The following is a 20,018-nucleotide window of genomic DNA, read 5'->3' as shown; positions in this document are numbered from 1 at the left end:
AAAGAGGGGGCTGTATTAGCTGCTGGGTGTGAGGGGTAGATACTGAATAAAGAGGGGCTGTATTAGCTGCTGGGTGTGAGGGGTAGATAGTGAATAAAGAGGGGCTGTATTAGCTGCTGGGTGTGAGGGGTAGATAGTGAATAAAGAGGGGGCTGTATTAGCTGCTGGGTGTGAGGGGTAGATAGCTGAATAAAGAGGGGGCTGTATTAGCTGCTGGGTGTGAGGGGTAGATAGTGAATAAAGAGGGGCTGTATTAGCTGCTGGGTGTGAGGGTAGATACTGAATAAAGAGGGGCTGTATTAGCTGCTGGGTGTGAGAGGTAGATACTGAATAAAGAGGGGCTGTATTAGCTGCTGGGTGTGAGGGGTAGATACTGAATAAAGAGGGGCTGTATTAGCTGCTGGGTGTGAGGGGTAGATACTGAATAAAGAGGGGCTGTATTAGCTGCTGGGTGTGAGAGGTAGATACTGAATAAAGAGGGGCTGTATTAGCTGCTGGGTGTGAGGGGTAGATACTGAATAAAGAGGGGGCTGTATTAGCTGCTGGGTGTGAGGGGTAGATAGTGAATAAAGAGGGGCTGTATTAGCTGCTGGGTGTGAGAGGGTAGATAGTGAATAAAGAGGGGGCTGTATTAGCTGCTGGGTGTGAGGGGTAGATAGTGAATAAAGAGGGGCTGTATTAGCTGCTGGGTGTGAGGGGTAGATAGTGAATAAAGAGGGGCTGTATTAGCTGCTGGGTGTGAGAGGTAGATAGTGAATAAAGAGGGGCTGTATTAGCTGCTGGGTGTGAGGGGTAGATAGTGAATAAAGAGGGGGCTGTATTAGCTGCTGGGTGTGAGGGGTAGATAGTGAATAAAGAGGGGGCTGTATTAGCTGCTGGGTGTGAGGGGTAGATAGTGAATAAAGAGGGGGCTGTATTAGCTGCTGGGTGTGAGGGGTAGATAGTGAATAAAGAGGGGCTGTATTAGCTGCTGGGTGTGAGGGGTAGATACTGAATAAAGAGGGGCTGTATTAGCTGCTGGGTGTGAGGGGTAGATAGTGAATAAAGAGGGGGCTGTATTAGCTGCTGGGTGTGAGGGGTAGATAGTGAATAAAGAGGGGCTGTATTAGCTGCTGGGTGTGAGGGGTAGATAGTGAATAAAGAGGGGGCTGTATTAGCTGCTGGGTGTGAGGGGTAGATACTGAATAAAGAGGGGGCTGTATTAGCTGCTGGGTGTGAGGGGTAGATACTGAATAAAGAGGGGGCTGTATTAGCTGCTGGGTGTGAGAGGTAGATAGTGAATAAAGAGGGGCTGTATTAGCTGCTGGGTGTGAGGGGTAGATAGTGAATAAAGAGGGGGCTGTATTAGCTGCTGGGTGTGAGGGGTAGATACTGAATAAAGAGGGGCTGTATTAGCTGCTGGGTGTGAGGGGTAGATACTGAATAAAGAGGGGCTGTATTAGCTGCTGGGTGTGAGAGGTAGATAGTGAATAAAGAGGGGGCTGTATTAGCTGCTGGGTGTGAGGGGTAGATACTGAATAAAGAGGGGGCTGTATTAGCTGCTGGGTGTGAGGGGTAGATACTGAATAAAGAGGGGCTGTATTAGCTGCTGGGTGTGAGGGGTAGATAGTGAATAAAGAGGGGGCTGTATTAGCTGCTGGGTGTGAGAGGTAGATAGTGAATAAAGAGGGGGCTGTATTAGCTGCTGGGTGTGAGGGGTAGATAGTGAATAAAGAGGGGCTGTATTAGCTGCTGGGTGTGAGAGGTAGATAGTGAATAAAGAGGGGGCTGTATTAGCTGCTGGGTGTGAGGGGTAGATACTGAATAAAGAGGGGCTGTATTAGCTGCTGGGTGTGAGAGGTAGATACTGAATAAAGAGGGGCTGTATTAGCTGCTGGGTGTGAGGGGTAGATAGTGAATAAAGAGGGGCTGTATTAGCTGCTGGGTGTGAGGGGTAGATACTGAATAAAGAGGGGGCTGTATTAGCTGCTGGGTGTGAGAGGTAGATACTGAATAAAGAGGGGCTGTATTAGCTGCTGGGTGTGAGAGGTAGATAGCTGAATAAAGAGGGGCTGTATTAGCTGCTGGGTGTGAGGGGTAGATACTGAATAAAGAGGGGCTGTATTAGCTGCTGGGTGTGAGGGGTAGATAGTGAATAAAGAGGGGCTGTATTAGCTGCTGGGTGTGAGGGGTAGATAGCTGAATAAAGAGGGGGCTGTATTAGCTGCTGGGTGTGAGAGGTAGATACTGAATAAAGAGGGGCTGTATTAGCTGCTGGGTGTGAGGGGTAGATACTGAATAAAGAGGGGGCTGTATTAGCTGCTGGGTGTGAGAGGTAGATACTGAATAAAGAGGGGGCTGTATTAGCTGCTGGGTGTGAGGGGTAGATAGTGAATAAAGAGGGGCTGTATTAGCTGCTGGGTGTGAGGGGTAGATACTGAATAAAGAGGGGCTGTATTAGCTGCTGGGTGTGAGGGGTAGATAGTGAATAAAGAGGGGGCTGTATTAGCTGCTGGGTGTGAGGGGTAGATACTGAATAAAGAGGGGCTGTATTAGCTGCTGGGTGTGAGAGGTAGATAGTGAATAAAGAGGGGGCTGTATTAGCTGCTGGGTGTGAGGGGGTAGATAGTGAATAAAGAGGGGCTGTATTAGCTGCTGGGTGTGAGGGGTAGATAGTGAATAAAGAGGGGGCTGTATTAGCTGCTGGGTGTGAGAGGTAGATAGTGAATAAAGAGGGGCTGTATTAGCTGCTGGGTGTGAGGGGTAGATAGTGAATAAAGAGGGGGCTGTATTAGCTGCTGGGTGTGAGGGGTAGATACTGAATAAAGAGGGGGCTGTATTAGCTGCTGGGTGTGAGGGGTAGATACTGAATAAAGAGGGGGCTGTATTAGCTGCTGGGTGTGAGGGGGTAGATACTGAATAAAGAGGGGCTGTATTAGCTGCTGGGTGTGAGGGGTAGATACTGAATAAAGAGGGGGCTGTATTAGCTGCTGGGTGTGAGGGGTAGATAGTGAATAAAGAGGGGCTGTATTAGCTGCTGGGTGTGAGGGGTAGATACTGAATAAAGAGGGGCTGTATTAGCTGCTGGGTGTGAGAGGTAGATAGTGAATAAAGAGGGGGCTGTATTAGCTGCTGGGTGTGAGGGGTAGATACTGAATAAAGAGGGGCTGTATTAGCTGCTGGGTGTGAGGGGTAGATACTGAATAAAGAGGGGCTGTATTAGCTGCTGGGTGTGAGGGGTAGATAGTGAATAAAGAGGGGCTGTATTAGCTGCTGGGTGTGAGGGGTAGATAGTGAATAAAGAGGGGCTGTATTAGCTGCTGGGTGTGAGGGGTAGATAGTGAATAAAGAGGGGGCTGTATTAGCTGCTGGGTGTGAGAGGTAGATAGTGAATAAAGAGGGGCTGTATTAGCTGCTGGGTGTGAGGAGTAGATAGTGAATAAAGAGGGGCTGTATTAGCTGCTGGGTGTGAGGGGTAGATAGTGAATAAAGAGGGGCTGTATTAGCTGCTGGGTGTGAGAGGTAGATACTGAATAAAGAGGGGGCTGTATTATCTGCTGGGTGTGAGGGGTAGATACTGAATAAAGAGGGGCTGTATTAGCTGCTGGGTGTGAGGGGTAGATACTGAATAAAGAGGGGCTTTATTAGCTGCTGGGTGTGAGGGGTAGATACTGAATAAAGAGGGGCTGTATTAGCTGCTGGGTGTGAGGGGGTAGATACTGAATAAAGAGGGGGCTGTATTAGCTGCTGGGTGTGAGGGGTAGATACTGAATAAAGAGGGGCTGTATTAGCTGCTGGGTGTGAGGGGTAGATACTGAATAAAGAGGGGGCTGTATTAGCTGCTGGGTGTGAGGGGTAGATACTGAATAAAGAGGGGCTGTATTAGCTGCTGGGTGTGAGGGGGTAGATAGTGAATAAAGAGGGGGCTGTATTAGCTGCTGGGTGTGAGGGGTAGATACTGAATAAAGAGGGGCTGTATTAGCTGCTGGGTGTGAGGAGGTAGATACTGAATAAAGAGGGGGCTGTATTAGCTGCTGGGTGTGAGGGGGTAGATAGTGAATAAAGAGGGGGCTGTATTAGCTGCTGGGTGTGAGGGGGTAGATACTGAATAAAGAGGGGCTGTATTAGCTGCTGGGTGTGAGAGGGTAGATACTGAATAAAGAGGGGCTGTATTAGCTGCTGGGTGTGAGGGGTAGATACTGAATAAAGAGGGGCTGTATTAGCTGCTGGGTGTGAGGGGTAGATACTGAATAAAGAGGGGCTGTATTAGCTGCTGGGTGTGAGGGGTAGATACTGAATAAAGAGGGGGCTGTATTAGCTGCTGGGTGTGAGGGGTAGATACTGAATAAAGAGGGGGCTGTATTAGCTGCTGGGTGTGAGGGGTAGATAGTGAATAAAGAGGGGGCTGTATTAGCTGCTGGGTGTGAGGGGTAGATAGTGAATAAAGAGGGGCTGTATTAGCTGCTGGTGTGAGGGGTAGATACTGAATAAAGAGGGGGCTGTATTAGCTGCTGGGTGTGAGAGGTAGATACTGAATAAAGAGGGGCTGTATTAGCTGCTGGGTGTCGGGGTAGATACTGAATAAAGAGGGGCTGTATTAGCTGCTGGGTGTCGGGGTAGATACTGAATAAAGAGGGGCTGTATTAGCTGCTGGGTGTCGGGGGTAGATACTGAATAAAGAGGGGGCTGTATTAGCTGCTGGGTGTGAGAGGTAGATACTGAATAAAGAGGGGCTGTATTAGCTGCTGGTGTGAGGGGTAGATACTGAATAAAGAGGGGGCTGTATTAGGCTGCTGGGTGTGAGGGGTAGATACTGAATAAAGAGGGGGCTGTATTAGCTGCTGGGTGTGAGAGGTAGATACTGAATAAAGAGGGGCTGTATTAGCTGCTGGGTGTGAGAGGTAGATACTGAATAAAGAGGGGGCTGTATTAGCTGCTGGGTGTCGGGGGTAGATACTGAATAAAGAGGGGGCTGTATTAATCTCAGACCACTAGTCTCTATGTATTACAAGGGCTTAGTTTCTTTTTTTTGTTCACCAGGGATAAAGCCCCAGGACAGCGGGAATGTGACCAGGCAATTGAACTGCTAAACCAGGCTGTGAGAGATCTTGATCAAGCCTCCTTAGAAGCCATCAGTCAGCAGCTGGCGGCACGTGAGGGCATCTCACAAGAGGTGGGCACTGGATTGAACTTGTGTGGCGTTGTATTGTATGTGGCATGGTTTGTTTGATCTCCTGTTGTGTGGTTCACAGGCGCTGCACACTCAGATGCAGACTTCCGTACAAGAGATCAGTAATCTGATTGAACCTCTGGCGGCTGCTGCCCGAGCAGACTCATCACAACTCGGACACAAGGTAATATGGCTCAGTGTTCTGATAGGGAACATCGCTACTACTGCGTGCTCTGTGCTGATTGTGTTTTCTCTAATAGGTCTCCCAGATGGCGCAGTATTTTGAGCCTCTAACTCATGCCGCTATTGGTGCGGCTTACAAGACAATAAATCATCAGCAGCAAATGAATCTTCTGGACCAGACCAAGACGCTGGCAGAGTCTGCCCTGCAAATGCTTTATACGGCCAAGGAGGCAGGAGGGAATCCCAAGGTTAACATCTGCAATATAGGCACCGTCTAGTCATAACGGAGGGTGGCTTCAGTAATGGTGGTGTTGATGGGGAGTAAAAGGCAGGGCAGAGATTTAATAGGGAACAATGTAGGAGAATTTAGGGTGGCACCAGCAACAGGGGCAGTTAAAGGGACATTGTACAGTAGATTGCATAAATGTTGTGTATGTGATCAGCTTATAAATCCCACATGGTAGTGTTTTTATAAAAACTTATATTTTTACTTATTTTTTTAAGAACATTGTACTGATTTTCAGACTCCTAACCAAGCCCCGCAGTGTCAGATGTATACATGTGTTTACAGACTCCTGCAGACTCTTATGTTATCAGTCTTTTCATATGCAAGTAAGGGGGGGAGGGGAATATCTACTCTATTTGTTTACCCAGCCCCTTTCACTGGATGTCTCAAATCACCTCATCAACAGAGCTAAACCGGGAGCTTCTAACTATGTTTTTTAAAAGGTTTTATACTAGATTTTTAGATCAGTATTTGTGCATGTTCTTCTTTATAGTAGTGTCTGTTACATGCAGTTATATGACAATTGGTGTACACTGTCCCTTTAATAGGGAGTTAAAGAGGAGGAGAGAGGATGGGACCAGTAGTGAGGGAGTTATTGGGTAAAGAGGAGGAGAGAGGATGGGACCAGTAGTGAGGGAGTTATTAGGTAAAGAGGAGGAGAGAGGATGGGACCAGTAGTGAGGGAGTTATTAGGTAAAGAGGAGGGCAGAGGATGGGACCAGTAGTGAGGGAGTTATTAGGTAAAGAGGAGGGCAGAGGATGGGACCAGTAGTGAGGGAGTTATTAGGTAAAGAGGAGGAGAGAGGATGGGACCAGTAGTGAGGGAGTTATTAGGTAAAGAGGAGGAGAGAGGATGGGACCAGTAGTGAGGGAGTTATTAGGTAAAGAGGAGGGGAGAGGATGGGACCAGTAGTGAGGGAGTTATTAGGTAAAGAGGAGGAGAGAGGATGGGACCCAGTAGTGAGGGAGTTATTAGGTAAAGAGGAGGAGAGAGGATGGGACCAGTAGTGAGGGAGTTATTAGGTAAAGAGGAGGGGAGAGGATGGGACCAGTAGTGAGGGAGTTATTAGGTAAAGAGGAGGAGAGAGGATGGGACCAGTAGTGAGGGAGTTATTGAGTAAAGAGGAGGAGAGAGGATGGGACCAGTAGTGAGGGAGTTATTAGGTAAAGAGGAGGAGAGAGGATGGGACCAGTAGTGAGGGAGTTATTAGGTAAAGAGGAGGAGAGAGGATGGGACCAGTAGTGAGGAGTTATTAGGTAAAGAGGAGGAGAGAGGATGGGACCAGTAGTGAGGGAGTTATTAGGTAAAGAGGAGGGGAGAGGATGGGACCAGTAGTGAGGGAGTTATTAGGTAAAGAGGAGGAGAGAGGATGGGACCAGTAGTGAGGGAGTCATTAGGTAAAGAGGAGGAGAGAGGATGGGACCAGTAGTGAGGGAGTTATTAGGTAAAGAGGAGGGCAGAGGATGGGACCAGTAGTGAGGGAGTTATTAGGTAAAGAGGAGGAGAGAGGATGGGACCAGTAGTGAGGGAGTTATTAGGTAAAGAGGAGGAGAGAGGATGGGACCAGTAGTGAGGGAGTTATTAGGTAAAGAGGAGGAGAGAGGATGGGACCAGTAGTGAGGGAGTTATTAGGTAAAGAGGAGGAGAGAGGATGGGACCAGTAGTGAGGGAGTTATTAGGTAAAGAGGAGGGCAGAGGATGGGACCAGTAGTGAGGGAGTTATTAGGTATAGAGGAGGGCAGAGGATGGGACCAGTAGTGAGGGAGTTATTAGGTAAGGAGGAGGAAGAGGATGGGACCAGTAGTGAGGGAGTTATTAGGTAAAGAGGAGGGCAGAGGATGGGACCAGTAGTGAGGGAGTTATTAGGTAAAGAGGAGGGCAGAGGATGGGACCAGTAGTGAGGGAGTTATTAGGTAAAGAGGAGGAGAGAGGATGGGACCAGTAGTGAGGGAGTTATTAGGTAAAGAGGAGGAGAGAGGATGGGACCAGTAGTGAGGGAGTTATTAGGTAAAGAGGAGGGCAGAGGATGGGACCAGTAGTGAGGGAGTTATTAGGTATGGAGGAGGAGAGAGGATGGGACCAGTAGTGAGGGAGTTATTAGGTAAAGAGGAGGAGAGAGGATGGAACCAGTAGTGAGGGAGTTATTAGGTAAAGAGGAGGGCAGAGGATGGGACCAGTAGTGAGGGAGTTATTGGGTAAAGAGGAGGGGAGAGGATGGGACCAGTAGTGAGGGAGTTATTAGGTAAAGAGGAGGGCAGAGGATGGGACCAGTAGTGAGGGAGTTATTAGGTAAAGAGGAGGAGAGAGGATGGGACCAGTAGTGAGGGAGTTATTAGGTATAGAGGAGGGCAGAGGATGGGACCAGTAGTGAGGGAGTTATTAGGTATAGAGGAGGGCAGAGGATGGGACCAGTAGTGAGGGAGTTATTAGGTAAAGAGGAGGAGAGAGGATGGGACCAGTAGTGAGGGAGTCATTAGGTAAAGAGGAGGGCAGAGGATGGGACCAGTAGTGAGGGAGTTATTAGGTAAAGAGGAGGGGAGAGGATGGGACCAGTAGTGAGGGAGTTATTAGGTATAGAGGAGGAGAGAGGATGGGACCAGTAGTGAGGGAGTTATTAGGTATAGAGGAGTAGAGCGGATGGGACCAGTAGTGAGGGAGTTATTAGGTGAAGAGGAGGAGAGAGGATGGGACCAGTAGTGAGGGAGTTATTGGGTAAAGAGGAGGGCAGAGGATGGGACCAGTAGTGAGGGAGTTATTAGGTAAAGAGGAGGAGAGAGGATGGGACCAGTAGTGAGGGAGTTATTAGGTAAAGAGGAGGGCAGAGGATGGGACCAGTAGTGAGGGAGTTATTAGGTATGGAGGAGGAGAGAGGATGGGACCAGTAGTGAGGGAGTTATTAGGTAAAGAGGAGGAGAGAGGATGGGACCAGTAGTGAGGGAGTTATTAGGTAAAGAGGAGGAGAGAGGATGGGACCAGTAGTGAGGGAGTTATTAGGTAAAGAGGAGGGCAGAGGATGGGACCAGTAGTGAGGGAGTTATTAGGTATAGAGGAGGAGAGAGGATGGGACCAGTAGTGAGGGAGTTATTAGGTAAAGAGGAGGAGAGAGGATGGGACCAGTAGTGAGGGAGTTATTAGGTAAAGAGGAGGAGAGAGGATGGGACCAGTAGTGAGGGAGTTATTAGGTAAAGAGGAGGGCAGAGGATGGGACCAGTAGTGAGGGAGTTATTAGGTATGGAGGAGGAGAGAGGATGGGACCAGTAGTGAGGGAGTTATTAGGTAAAGAGGAGGAGAGAGGATGGGACCAGTAGTGAGGGAGTTATTAGGTAAAGAGGAGGAGAGAGGATGGGACCAGTAGTGAGGGAGTTATTAGGTAAAGAGGAGGAGAGAGGATGGGACCAGTAGTGAGGGAGTTATTAGGTAAAGAGGAGGGCAGAGGATGGGACCAGTAGTGAGGGAGTTATTAGGTATGGAGGAGGAGAGAGGATGGGACCAGTAGTGAGGGAGTTATTAGGTATGGAGGAGGAGAGAGGATGGGACCAGTAGTGAGGGAGTTATTAGGTAAAGAGGAGGGCAGAGGATGGGACCAGTAGTGAGGGAGTTATTAGGTAAAGAGGAGGGCAGAGGATGGGACCAGTAGTGAGGGAGTTATTAGGTAAAGAGGAGGAGAGAGGATGGGACCAGTAGTGAGGGAGTTATTAGGTAAAGAGGAGGGCAGAGGATGGGACCAGTAGTGAGGGAGTTATTAGGTATGGAGGAGGAGAGAGGATGGGACCAGTAGTGAGGGAGTTATTAGGTAAAGAGGAGGAGAGAGGATGGAACCAGTAGTGAGGGAGTTATTAGGTAAAGAGGAGGGCAGAGGATGGGACCAGTAGTGAGGGAGTTATTGGGTAAAGAGGAGGGGAGAGGATGGGACCAGTAGTGAGGGAGTTATTAGGTAAAGAGGAGGGCAGAGGATGGGACCAGTAGTGAGGGAGTTATTAGGTAAAGAGGAGGAGAGAGGATGGGACCAGTAGTGAGGGAGTTATTAGGTATAGAGGAGGGCAGAGGATGGGACCAGTAGTGAGGGAGTTATTAGGTATAGAGGAGGGCAGAGGATGGGACCAGTAGTGAGGGAGTTATTAGGTAAAGAGGAGGAGAGAGGATGGGACCAGTAGTGAGGGAGTCATTAGGTAAAGAGGAGGGCAGAGGATGGGACCAGTAGTGAGGGAGTTATTAGGTAAAGAGGAGGGGAGAGGATGGGACCAGTAGTGAGGGAGTTATTAGGTATAGAGGAGGAGAGAGGATGGGACCAGTAGTGAGGGAGTTATTAGGTAAAGAGGAGGGCAGAGGATGGGACCAGTAGTGAGGGAGTTATTAGGTAAAGAGGAGGGCAGAGGATGGGACCAGTAGTGAGGGAGTTATTAGGTAAAGAGGAGGGCAGAGGATGGGACCAGTAGTGAGGGAGTTATTAGGTAAAGAGGAGGAGAGAGGATGGGACCAGTAGTGAGGGAGTTATTAGGTAAAGAGGAGGAGAGAGGATGGGACCAGTAGTGAGGGAGTCATTAGGTAAAGAGGAGGAGAGAGGATGGGACCAGTAGTGAGGGAGTCATTAGGTAAAGAGGAGGAGAGAGGATGGGACCAGTAGTGAGGGAGTTATTAGGTAAAGAGGAGGAGAGAGGATGGGACCAGTAGTGAGGGAGTTATTAGGTAAAGAGGAGGAGAGAGAGGATTTGACCAGTAGTGAGGGAGTTATTAGGTAAAGAGGAGGGCAGAGGATGGGACCAGTAGTGAGGGAGTTATTAGGTAAAGAGGAGGGCAGAGGATGGGACCAGTAGTGAGGGAGTTATTAGGTAAAGAGGAGGGGAGAGGATGGGACCAGTAGTGAGGGAGTTATTAGGTAAAGAGGAGGAGAGAGGATGGGACCAGTAGTGAGGGAGTTATTAGTTAAAGAGGAGGGGAGAGGATGGGACCAGTAGTGAGGGAGTTATTGGGTAAAGAGGAGGAGAGAGGATGGGACCAGTAGTGAGAGAGTTATTAGGTAAAGAGGAGGAGAGAGGATGGGACCAGTAGTGAGGGAGTCATTAGGTAAAGAGGAGGAGAGAGGATGGGACCAGTAGTGAGGGAGTCATTAGGTAAAGAGGAGGAGAGAGGATGGGACCAGTAGTGAGGGAGTTATTAGGTAAAGAGGAGGGGAGAGGATGGGACCAGTAGTGAGGGAGTTATTAGGTAAAGAGGAGGAGAGAGAGGATTTGACCAGTAGTGAGGGAGTTATTAGGTAAAGAGGAGGGCAGAGGATGGGACCAGTAGTGAGGGAGTTATTAGGTAAAGAGGAGGGGAGAGGATGGGACCAGTAGTGAGGGAGTTATTAGGTAAAGAGGAGTAGAGAGGATGGGACCAGTAGTGAGGGAGTTATTAAGTAAAGAGGAGTAGAGAGGATGGGACCAGTAGTGAGGGAGTTATTAGGTAAAGAGGAGGAGAGAGGATGGGACCAGTAGTGAGGGAGTTATTAGGTAAAGAGGAGTAGAGAGGATGGGACCAGTAGTGAGGGAGTTATTAGGTAAAGAGGAGGAGAGAGGATGGGACCAGTAGTGAGGGAGTCATTAGGTAAAGAGGAGGAGAGAGGATGGGACCAGTAGTGAGGGAGTTATTAGGTAAAGAGGAGGAGAGAGGATGGGACCAGTAGTGAGGGAGTTATTAGGTAAAGAGGAGGAGAGAGGATGGGACCAGTAGTGAGGGAGTTATTAGGTAAAGAGGAGGAGAGAGGATGGGACCAGTAGTGAGGGAGTTATTAGGTAAAGAGGAGGGCAGAGGATGGGACCAGTAGTGAGGGAGTTATTAGGTATGGAGGAGGAGAGAGGATGGGACCAGTAGTGAGGGAGTTATTAGGTAAAGAGGAGGAGAGAGGATGGGACCAGTAGTGAGGGAGTTATTAGGTATGGAGGAGGAGAGACGATGGGACCAGTAGTGAGGGAGTTATTAGGTAAAGAGGAGGGCAGAGGATGGGACCAGTAGTGAGGGAGTTATTAGGTAAAGAGGAGGGCAGAGGATGGGACCCGTAGTGAGGGAGTTATTAGGTAAAGAGGAGGAGAGAGGATGGGACCAGTAGTGAGGGAGTTATTAGGTAAAGAGGAGGAGAGAGGATGGGACCAGTAGTGAGGGAGTTATTAGGTATGGAGGAGGAGAGAGGATGGAACCAGTAGTGAGGAAGTTAATATACAGGGACAGGGGAGGGTAGAATTTTACACCAGCAACAGGGTCAATTAATAGGGAAGGTTAAGATTGTGGCAGTAACAAAGGAGTAAAAGAGGAGGACATATAGTAAATTGAACTTACATTTCAGAAAACTTTAGGGTAAAGGTTAAGGGAATATTAGTCATGGTACGATTCAGGTGGGTCGCAGCCTTTGTATATCACATTGACATGTTCTAGGTCGCCGTGCACACACAGGAGGCTCTGGATGAAGCTGCACAGATGATGTGTGAAGCTGTGGATGACCTTAAAGGGACTCTGAATGAAGCGGCCAGTGCAGCTGGAGCAGTAGGAGGGATGGTGGACTCAATTACGCAGGCGATTAATAAGGTGAGTTACTTTAAGGCAGAGAATTACCCTACTATGACTTCACTGATAGCTTTTAATGATCTATTGTTTTCTCACAACTGTACAAGCTAGCTTCTGTTGGATATGTAAATGACCCTAAAATGGCCTCATATGGTTGTTAAATAAGACCCTTGTCCCCTAGCCTTTTAATATGTATCTCATTCTGCAGCTTGATGAGGAGCCAGCTGGTGAGCCCGAGGGGTCCTTTGTAGATTATCAGACAACCATGGTAAAGACTGCCAAGGCCATTGCAGTGACCGTCCAAGAAATGGTATGTTTCCATAGACTCGTGCGTTTTCATTGTTTGGCAAATCTCATCCCATACTCACACACAGCCTGAGAACCCAACTTAACTCACAAATTATAATAATACTCATCATAACCTGTGAAGGATAATCTACCCCAAATTATGCAACTATTCTGCGTCCTCGCATCACTTCCCAAATGTAACCTGATTTTGTCAACAACTGGTACTTAATCACTTCCTGAATGTGTCTAATCCGTTCCATCACTTCACAAACCTATGCCCACACTATATTGCATCACTTTTATCATTAGATGTCTTATGCTTTCATATAATAACTGTCATTTGTTTTTCTTCAGGTTACAAAGTCTAATACCAATCCTGATGAACTAGGAACTCTGGCAAATCAGCTAACCAATGACTATGGACAGCTAGCCTATGAAGCAAAATCAGCTGCTCTGACTGCTGAAAATGAGGAAGTGAGCGCCTCATATTGATAAATATTAATCACTTCTATCACGCCTTTAGTTTTATCCTTTGTTACCACTTCCCTTTAACGCTTTTATTAGTGTCCCCCTAGCAGTACCACATTTTCTGGACCAATTCTCTTAAAGATATATACCCATGTCCATTCCTATACCCATCCTCCTGCCAATATCAACATACCTCTCTAGCACCAATACCCTCAGCCTTACTCTTTCCAATATTATTATACCCATCCTCTCTAACACTGATACCCTCATCGTTACTCCAGCCAATATTATTATACCTATCCTCTTTAGTACTGATACCCTCAGGCTTACTCCAGCCAATATCATTATACCCATCCTCTCTAGCACCGATACCCTCAGCATTACCCCTGCCAATATCATCATCTGTCCTCTCTATAACCAATATCCTCAGCCTTACTCCTGCCAATATCATCATACCCATCCTCTCTAACACCGATACCCTCAGCCTTACTCCTGCCAATATTATTATACCCATCCTCTCTAGTACTGATACCTTCAGCATTACTCTAGCAACAATACCCTCAGCCTTACTCCTGCAAATATCATCATACCCATCCTCTCTAGTACTGATACCCTCAGCATTACTCCTGCCAATACCATCATACTTGTCCTTTATAGTACCGATACCCTCAGCCTTACTCCTGCCAATATTATTATACCCATCCTGTCTAGTTCCAATACTCTCAGCCTTACTTCTGCAAATATCATCATACTTATCCTCTCTAGCACCGATACCCTCAGCATTACTCCTGCCAATATTATACCCATCCTCTCTAGCACCAATATCATCAGCATTACACCTGCCAATATCATCATACCTGTCCTCTCTAGCACCAATACCCTCAGCATTACTCCTGCCAATATCCTCATACCCACCCTCTCTAGCACCATTACCCTCAGCCTTACACCTGCCAATATCATCATACCCATCCTCTCTAGCACCAATATCATCAGCATTACTCCTGCCAATATCCTCATACCCATCCTCTCTAGCACCAATACACTCAACATTACACCTGCCAATATCATCATACCCATCCTCTCTAGCACCAATATCCTTAGCCTTACTCCTGCCAATATCATCATACCTGTCCTCTCTAGCACCGATACCCTCAGCATTACTCCTGCCAATATCATCATACTTATCCTCTCTAGCACCAATATCCTTAGCCTTACTCCTGCCAATATCATCATACCTGTCCTCTCTAGCACCATTACCCTCAGCATTACCACGGCCACTATTATTATACCCATCCTCTCTAGCACCATTACCCTCAGCATTACTCCTGCCAATATCATCATACCTGTCCTCTCTAGCACCGATACCCTCAGCATTACTCCTGCCAATATCATCATACCCACCCTCTCTAGCACCGATACCCTCAGCATTACTCCTGCCAATATCCTCATACCCACCCTCTCTAGCACCAATACCCTCAGCCTTACACCTGCCAATATCATCATACTTATCCTCTCTAGCACCAATATCCTTAGCCTTACTCCTGCCAATATCATCATACCTGTCCTCTCTAGCACCATTACCCTCAGCATTACCACGGCCACTATTATTATACCCATCCTCTCTAGCACCATTACCCTCAGCATTACCCCGGCCACTATTATTATACCCATCCTCTCTAGCACCATTACCCTCAGCATTACCCCGGCCACTATTATTATACCCATCCTCTCTAGCACCATTACCCTCAGCATTACCCCGGCCACTATTATTATACCCATCCTCTCTAGCACCAATACCCTCAGCCTTACTCCTGCCAATATTATCATACCCATCCTCTCTAGCACCAATACCCTCAGCATTACTCCTGCCAATATTATCATACCTGTCCTCTCTAGCACCAATACCCTCAGCATTACTCCTGCCAATATCATCATACCCATCCTCTCTAGCACCGATATCCTCAGCATTACACCTGCCAATATCATCATACCCATCCTCTCTAGCACCGATACACTCAGCATTACTCCTGCCAATATTATCATACCCATCCTCTCTAGCACCGATACCCTCAGCATTACTCCTGCCAATATCATCATACCCATCCTCTCTAGCACCGATACCCTCAGCATTACTCCTGCCAATATCCTCATACCCACCCTCTCTAGCACCAATACCCTCAGCCTTACACCTGCCAATATCATCATACCCATCCTCTCTAGCACCAATATCATCAGCATTACTCCTGCCAATATCCTCATACCCATCCTCTCTAGCACCAATACACTCAACATTACACCTGCCAATATCATCATACCCATCCTCTCTAGCACCAATACACTCAGCATTACTCCTGCCAATATCCTCATACCCACCCTCTCTAGCACCATTACCCTCAGCATTACTCCTGCCAATATTATCATACCCATCCTCTCTAGCACCGATACCCTCAGCATTACTCCTGCCAATATCATCATACCCATCCTCTCTAGCACCGATACCCTCAGCATTACTCCTGCCAATATCCTCATACCCACCCTCTCTAGCACCAATACCCTCAGCCTTACACCTGCCAATATCATCATACTTATCCTCTCTAGCACCAATATCCTTAGCCTTACTCCTGCCAATATCATCATACCTGTCCTCTCTAGCACCATTACCCTCAGCATTACCACGGCCACTATTATTATACCCATCCTCTCTAGCACCATTACCCTCAGCATTACCCCGGCCACTATTATTATACCCATCCTCTCTAGCACCATTACCCTCAGCATTACCCCGGCCACTATTATTATACCCATCCTCTCTAGCACCATTACCCTCAGCATTACCCCGGCCACTATTATTATACCCATCCTCTCTAGCACCAATACCCTCAGCCTTACTCCTGCCAATATTATCATACCCATCCTCTCTAGCACCAATACCCTCAGCATTACTCCTGCCAATATCATCATACCCACCCTCTCTAGCACCGATACCCTCAGCATTACTCCTGCCAATATCCTCATACCCATCCTCTCTAGCACCGATATCCTCAGCATTATACCTGCCAATATCATCATACCCATCCTCTCTAGCACCGATACACTCAGCATTACTCCTGCCAATATTATCATACCCATCCTCTCTAGCACCGATACCCTCAGCATTACTCCTGCCAATATCATCATACCCATCCTCTCTAGCACCGATACCCTCAGCATTACTCCTGCCAATATCCTCATACCCACCCTCTCTAGCACCAATACCCTCAGCCTTACACCTGCCAATATCATCATACCCATCCTCTCTAGCACCAATATCATCAGCATTACTCCTGCCAATATCCTCATACCCATCCTCTCTAGCACCAATACACTCAACATTACACCTGCCAATATCATCATACCCATCCTCTCTAGCACCAATACACTCAGCATTACTCCTGCCAATATCCTCATACCCACCCTCTCTAGCACCATTACCCTCAGCATTACTCCTGCCAATATTATCATACCCATCCTCTCTAGCACCGATACCCTCAGCATTACTCCTGCCAATATCATCATACCCATCCTCTCTAGCACCGATACCCTCAGCATTACTCCTGCCAATATCCTCATACCCACCCTCTCTAGCACCAATACCCTCAGCCTTACACCTGCCAATATCATCATACCCATCCTCTCTAGCACCAATATCATCAGCATTACTCCTGCCAATATCCTCATACCCATCCTCTCTAGCACCAATACACTCAACATTACACCTGCCAATATCATCATACCCATCCTCTCTAGCACCAATACACTCAGCATTACTCCTGCCAATATTATCATACCCATCCTCTCTAGCACCATTACCCTCAGCATTACTCCTGCCAATATTATCATACCCATCCTCTCTAGCACCATTACCCTCAGCATTACTCCTGCCAATATTATCATACCCATCCTCTCTAGCACCAATACCATCAGCATTACTCCTGCCAATATCATCATATCCATTCTCTCTAGCACCAATATCATCAGCATTACTCCTGCCAATATCATCATACCTGTCCTCTCTAGCACCAGTGTGTACTATTTTACTCAGGGCTAGAGCTACAGGCTTTTAAGCAATGGACTGGGGAGACTTTCATTCTTTCAAGCGACTCCCATGTTGTTGCTGCCCTGCTGATGGTCTTAGCAGATATTATCTAAGACCCTGTTTGTCCATACAGATTTGCTGGAGGTGAGGAAAAGAACATCTTCATTGTGTGGGACGGCCTTATACTGCGTTCAGTATTAAGGTATGTACAGTCATTTGTTTCTGGGGAGACTGTAGTATCTCAGAACAGACTCGCACTTATTCCCTATACCGGGAAGGGGTAATCAGTTTGCACAGGGTAAGATTGTGTGCATAGGTATCCCCTCTTTATTAGGTGAAGTTCAGCAGGTGCTATCTGGGACCTACTAATGGTTAAATCAGGTGGATGTGTTTAGATGGGCTTGACGCTGGGAGATCGTGGCAGCTAAGTGTCCTAACATTTACGTTTTAATGATCTAATGGTGGACAGGAGAGAGTGTTTTGAGGGGGCACATTGGCAACTTTTAACTTGTTTATAGAACAGTGGTAGAGGAGTCAGACATTTTTTATTCCCATGCGGTTCTTACTATGGCCAGGGACTAATTCCGTCCACGATGGGCGGGGCTTAGCGTTTTCACACGCTTAGACGCTCACTTGCTATCCGGATCCTGACTGTTGAGAGAAAGATTCTTCAGGGCTCCGGTGTTACCTAAGACAGCTTGTGTTTGCAAGCCCACAAGCGGTTTTAGGAGCGTCGTTCACGGAGGTCTATTCAGTGACTCGTGGGTCAGGTAGGCGCCGCAGCAGAGCTGTGGCGAGGTGCAAGTGGTTAATTTAGTCTTTAAGGCTTTATACATAATTTGACTGTACAGAATACAGGACAACCTTCTAAAAGTCTTATGTTGTGTTCCTGTTATTGCATGTTTATTGCGGAGTAGTAAAAACACATACGGTTTTAATTTTTAAGGGCACAGTACATTGTTTTCAACAAAATTTCTAAAAGTGTTTGTTTTTTGTTTTTAATCACATTTTAACTGACCAATATTGCTATTGCTGGTTTCTTTGTCATGGCTGAGCTTCTGGAAGGTACATGCTCTATGTGTTTAGATGCCAATGTGGAACCCCCTATTACTTTTTGTCCCTTATGTACCGAGAGGGCTTTACAGTTTAAAGAACAAATTTTCTTTAATGCAAGTGTATCTAAGGATGTTTCTCAGCCTGATGAGACTCAGGGTATGCCGCAACTTTCTCCCCAAGCGTCACAACCTTTAACGCCCGCTCAAGCGACGCCGTGTTCTTCAACTGCGTCCACTTCATTCACTCTGCAGGATATGGCTGCAGTTATGTCATCCACTCTTACAGAAGTTTTATCTAAGTTGCCAGTGTTACAAGGCAAACGCAGTAGTACAGAGGCCCATGTGGTTCCTGCGACTTCTGATGCTTTGATGGCTATCTCCGATGTACCCTCCCAGGGCTCTGAATTGGGGGGTAGGGAGGCCCTGTCTGAGGGGGAACTTTCTGACTCAGGAAGTGCATTACCCCAGACAGATTCGTAAGTGATGTCTTTCAGGTTTAACCTTGAACACCTCCGTCTGTTACTGCGGGAGGTTTTGATGACTCTGGACGACTGTGACTCTATTGAGGTCCCTCCAGAGAAATTGTGTAAGATGGACAGATACTTGGAGGTCCCTTCTTATTCTGATGTTTTTCCGTTCCTAAGAGAATTTCGGAAATTATTGCTCGGGAATGGGAAAGACCGGGTATCCAGTTCTCCCCTTCCCCTATGTTTAAGAAAATGTACCTTATAGCTGACACTGTGCGAGATTCTTGGCAGACAATCCCTAAGGTGGAGGGAGCTATCTCTACCCTGGCTAAGCGCATGACTATTCCTATAGAGGACAGTTGTGCTTTCAAAGACCCCATGGATAAGAAGTTGGAGGGTCTTCTCAAAAAACTTTATGTTCATCAAGGGTTTCTTTTGCATTCGACGGCCTGCATTGGGACAGTCACAACTGCGGCCGCTTTTTGGTTTGACGCTCTAGAAGAGTCCCTTAGGACTGAGACTTCTTTAGAGGAAATACAGGATAGAATGAAGGCCCTTAAGCTGGCTAATTCTTTTATTACGGATGCTTCTATTCAGATCGCCAAATTGTCGGCTAAGAATGCAGGATTCGCCATCTTAGCACGAAGAGCCTTATGGTTAAAGTCTTGGTCTGCGGATGTATCCTCTAAATCTAAGCTTTTGGCTATTCCTTTCAAGGGAAAGACTCTGTTCGGGCCGGACTTAAAGGAGATCATTTCTGATATTACGGGAGGTAAAGGTCACCTTCTCCCTCAAGATAAAACATCTAAGCAAAGGGGACGACAGAGTAATTTTCGTTCCTTTCGAAACTTCAAGGGAATCTCCTCTTCCACTAAACAGGAAGGGAATTTTTCTCAAGCCAAGTCCACCTGGAGACCCAACCAGACTTGGAACAAGGGTAAACAACCCAAGAAGCCTGCTGCCGCTTCCAAGACAGCATGAAGGGGCGGCCCCCAATCCGGGACCAGATCTAGTAGGGGGAAGACTTTCTTTCTTTGTCCAGGCTTGGATCAGAGACGTTCAGGATGCCTAGACACTAGAAATCGTGTCTCAGGGGTATCAGTTGGAGTTCAAAAATTCCTTCCCCAGAGGAAGGTTCCTTCTTTCACGATTATCTGTCGACCAGATAAAAAGAGAGGCGTTCTTACGCTGTGTAGGAGATCTATCCCTCATGGGAGTAATATGCCCCGTTCCAATTCAGGGGCAGGGGTTTTACTCAAATATATTTGTAGTTCCCAAAAAAGAGGGAACGTTTCGACCCATTTTAGATCTCAAAAGTCTAAACTAGTTTCTCAGAGTTCCATCCTTCAAGATGGAAACTATTCGGAGCATTCTTCTATTGATCCAGGAGGGACAAAATATATGACTACCGTGGATCTAAAGGATGCATATCTTCATATCCCTATACACAGGGATCATCACAAGTTCCTAAGGTTTGCCTTCCTGGACAAACATTTTCAATTTGTGGCT

At 47.2% G+C, this 20,018-nt stretch overlaps 1 protein-coding gene across 1 annotated transcript in view; it reads left to right on the top strand.

Annotated features, from left to right (window-relative positions):
- Window positions 1-20,018, top strand: part of TLN1 (talin 1) — a gene marked incomplete in the record, with an annotated part of 895,533 nt that overhangs the window by 647,745 nt on the left and 227,770 nt on the right. Inside the window, 6 exon segments of the mRNA XM_053700951.1 lie at window positions 5,020-5,152; window positions 5,232-5,333; window positions 5,410-5,580; window positions 12,028-12,177; window positions 12,365-12,466; window positions 12,799-12,918. Coding sequence (XP_053556926.1) covers window positions 5,020-5,152; window positions 5,232-5,333; window positions 5,410-5,580; window positions 12,028-12,177; window positions 12,365-12,466; window positions 12,799-12,918 — 778 coding nt within the window.

This window comes from Bombina bombina, chromosome 2, assembly GCF_027579735.1.
Source record: "Bombina bombina isolate aBomBom1 chromosome 2, aBomBom1.pri, whole genome shotgun sequence".
NCBI lineage: Eukaryota > Metazoa > Chordata > Amphibia > Anura > Bombinatoridae > Bombina > Bombina bombina.
Note: the sequence above shows the minus strand (reverse complement) of the source record. Positions and strands in the feature narration are given on the sequence as shown.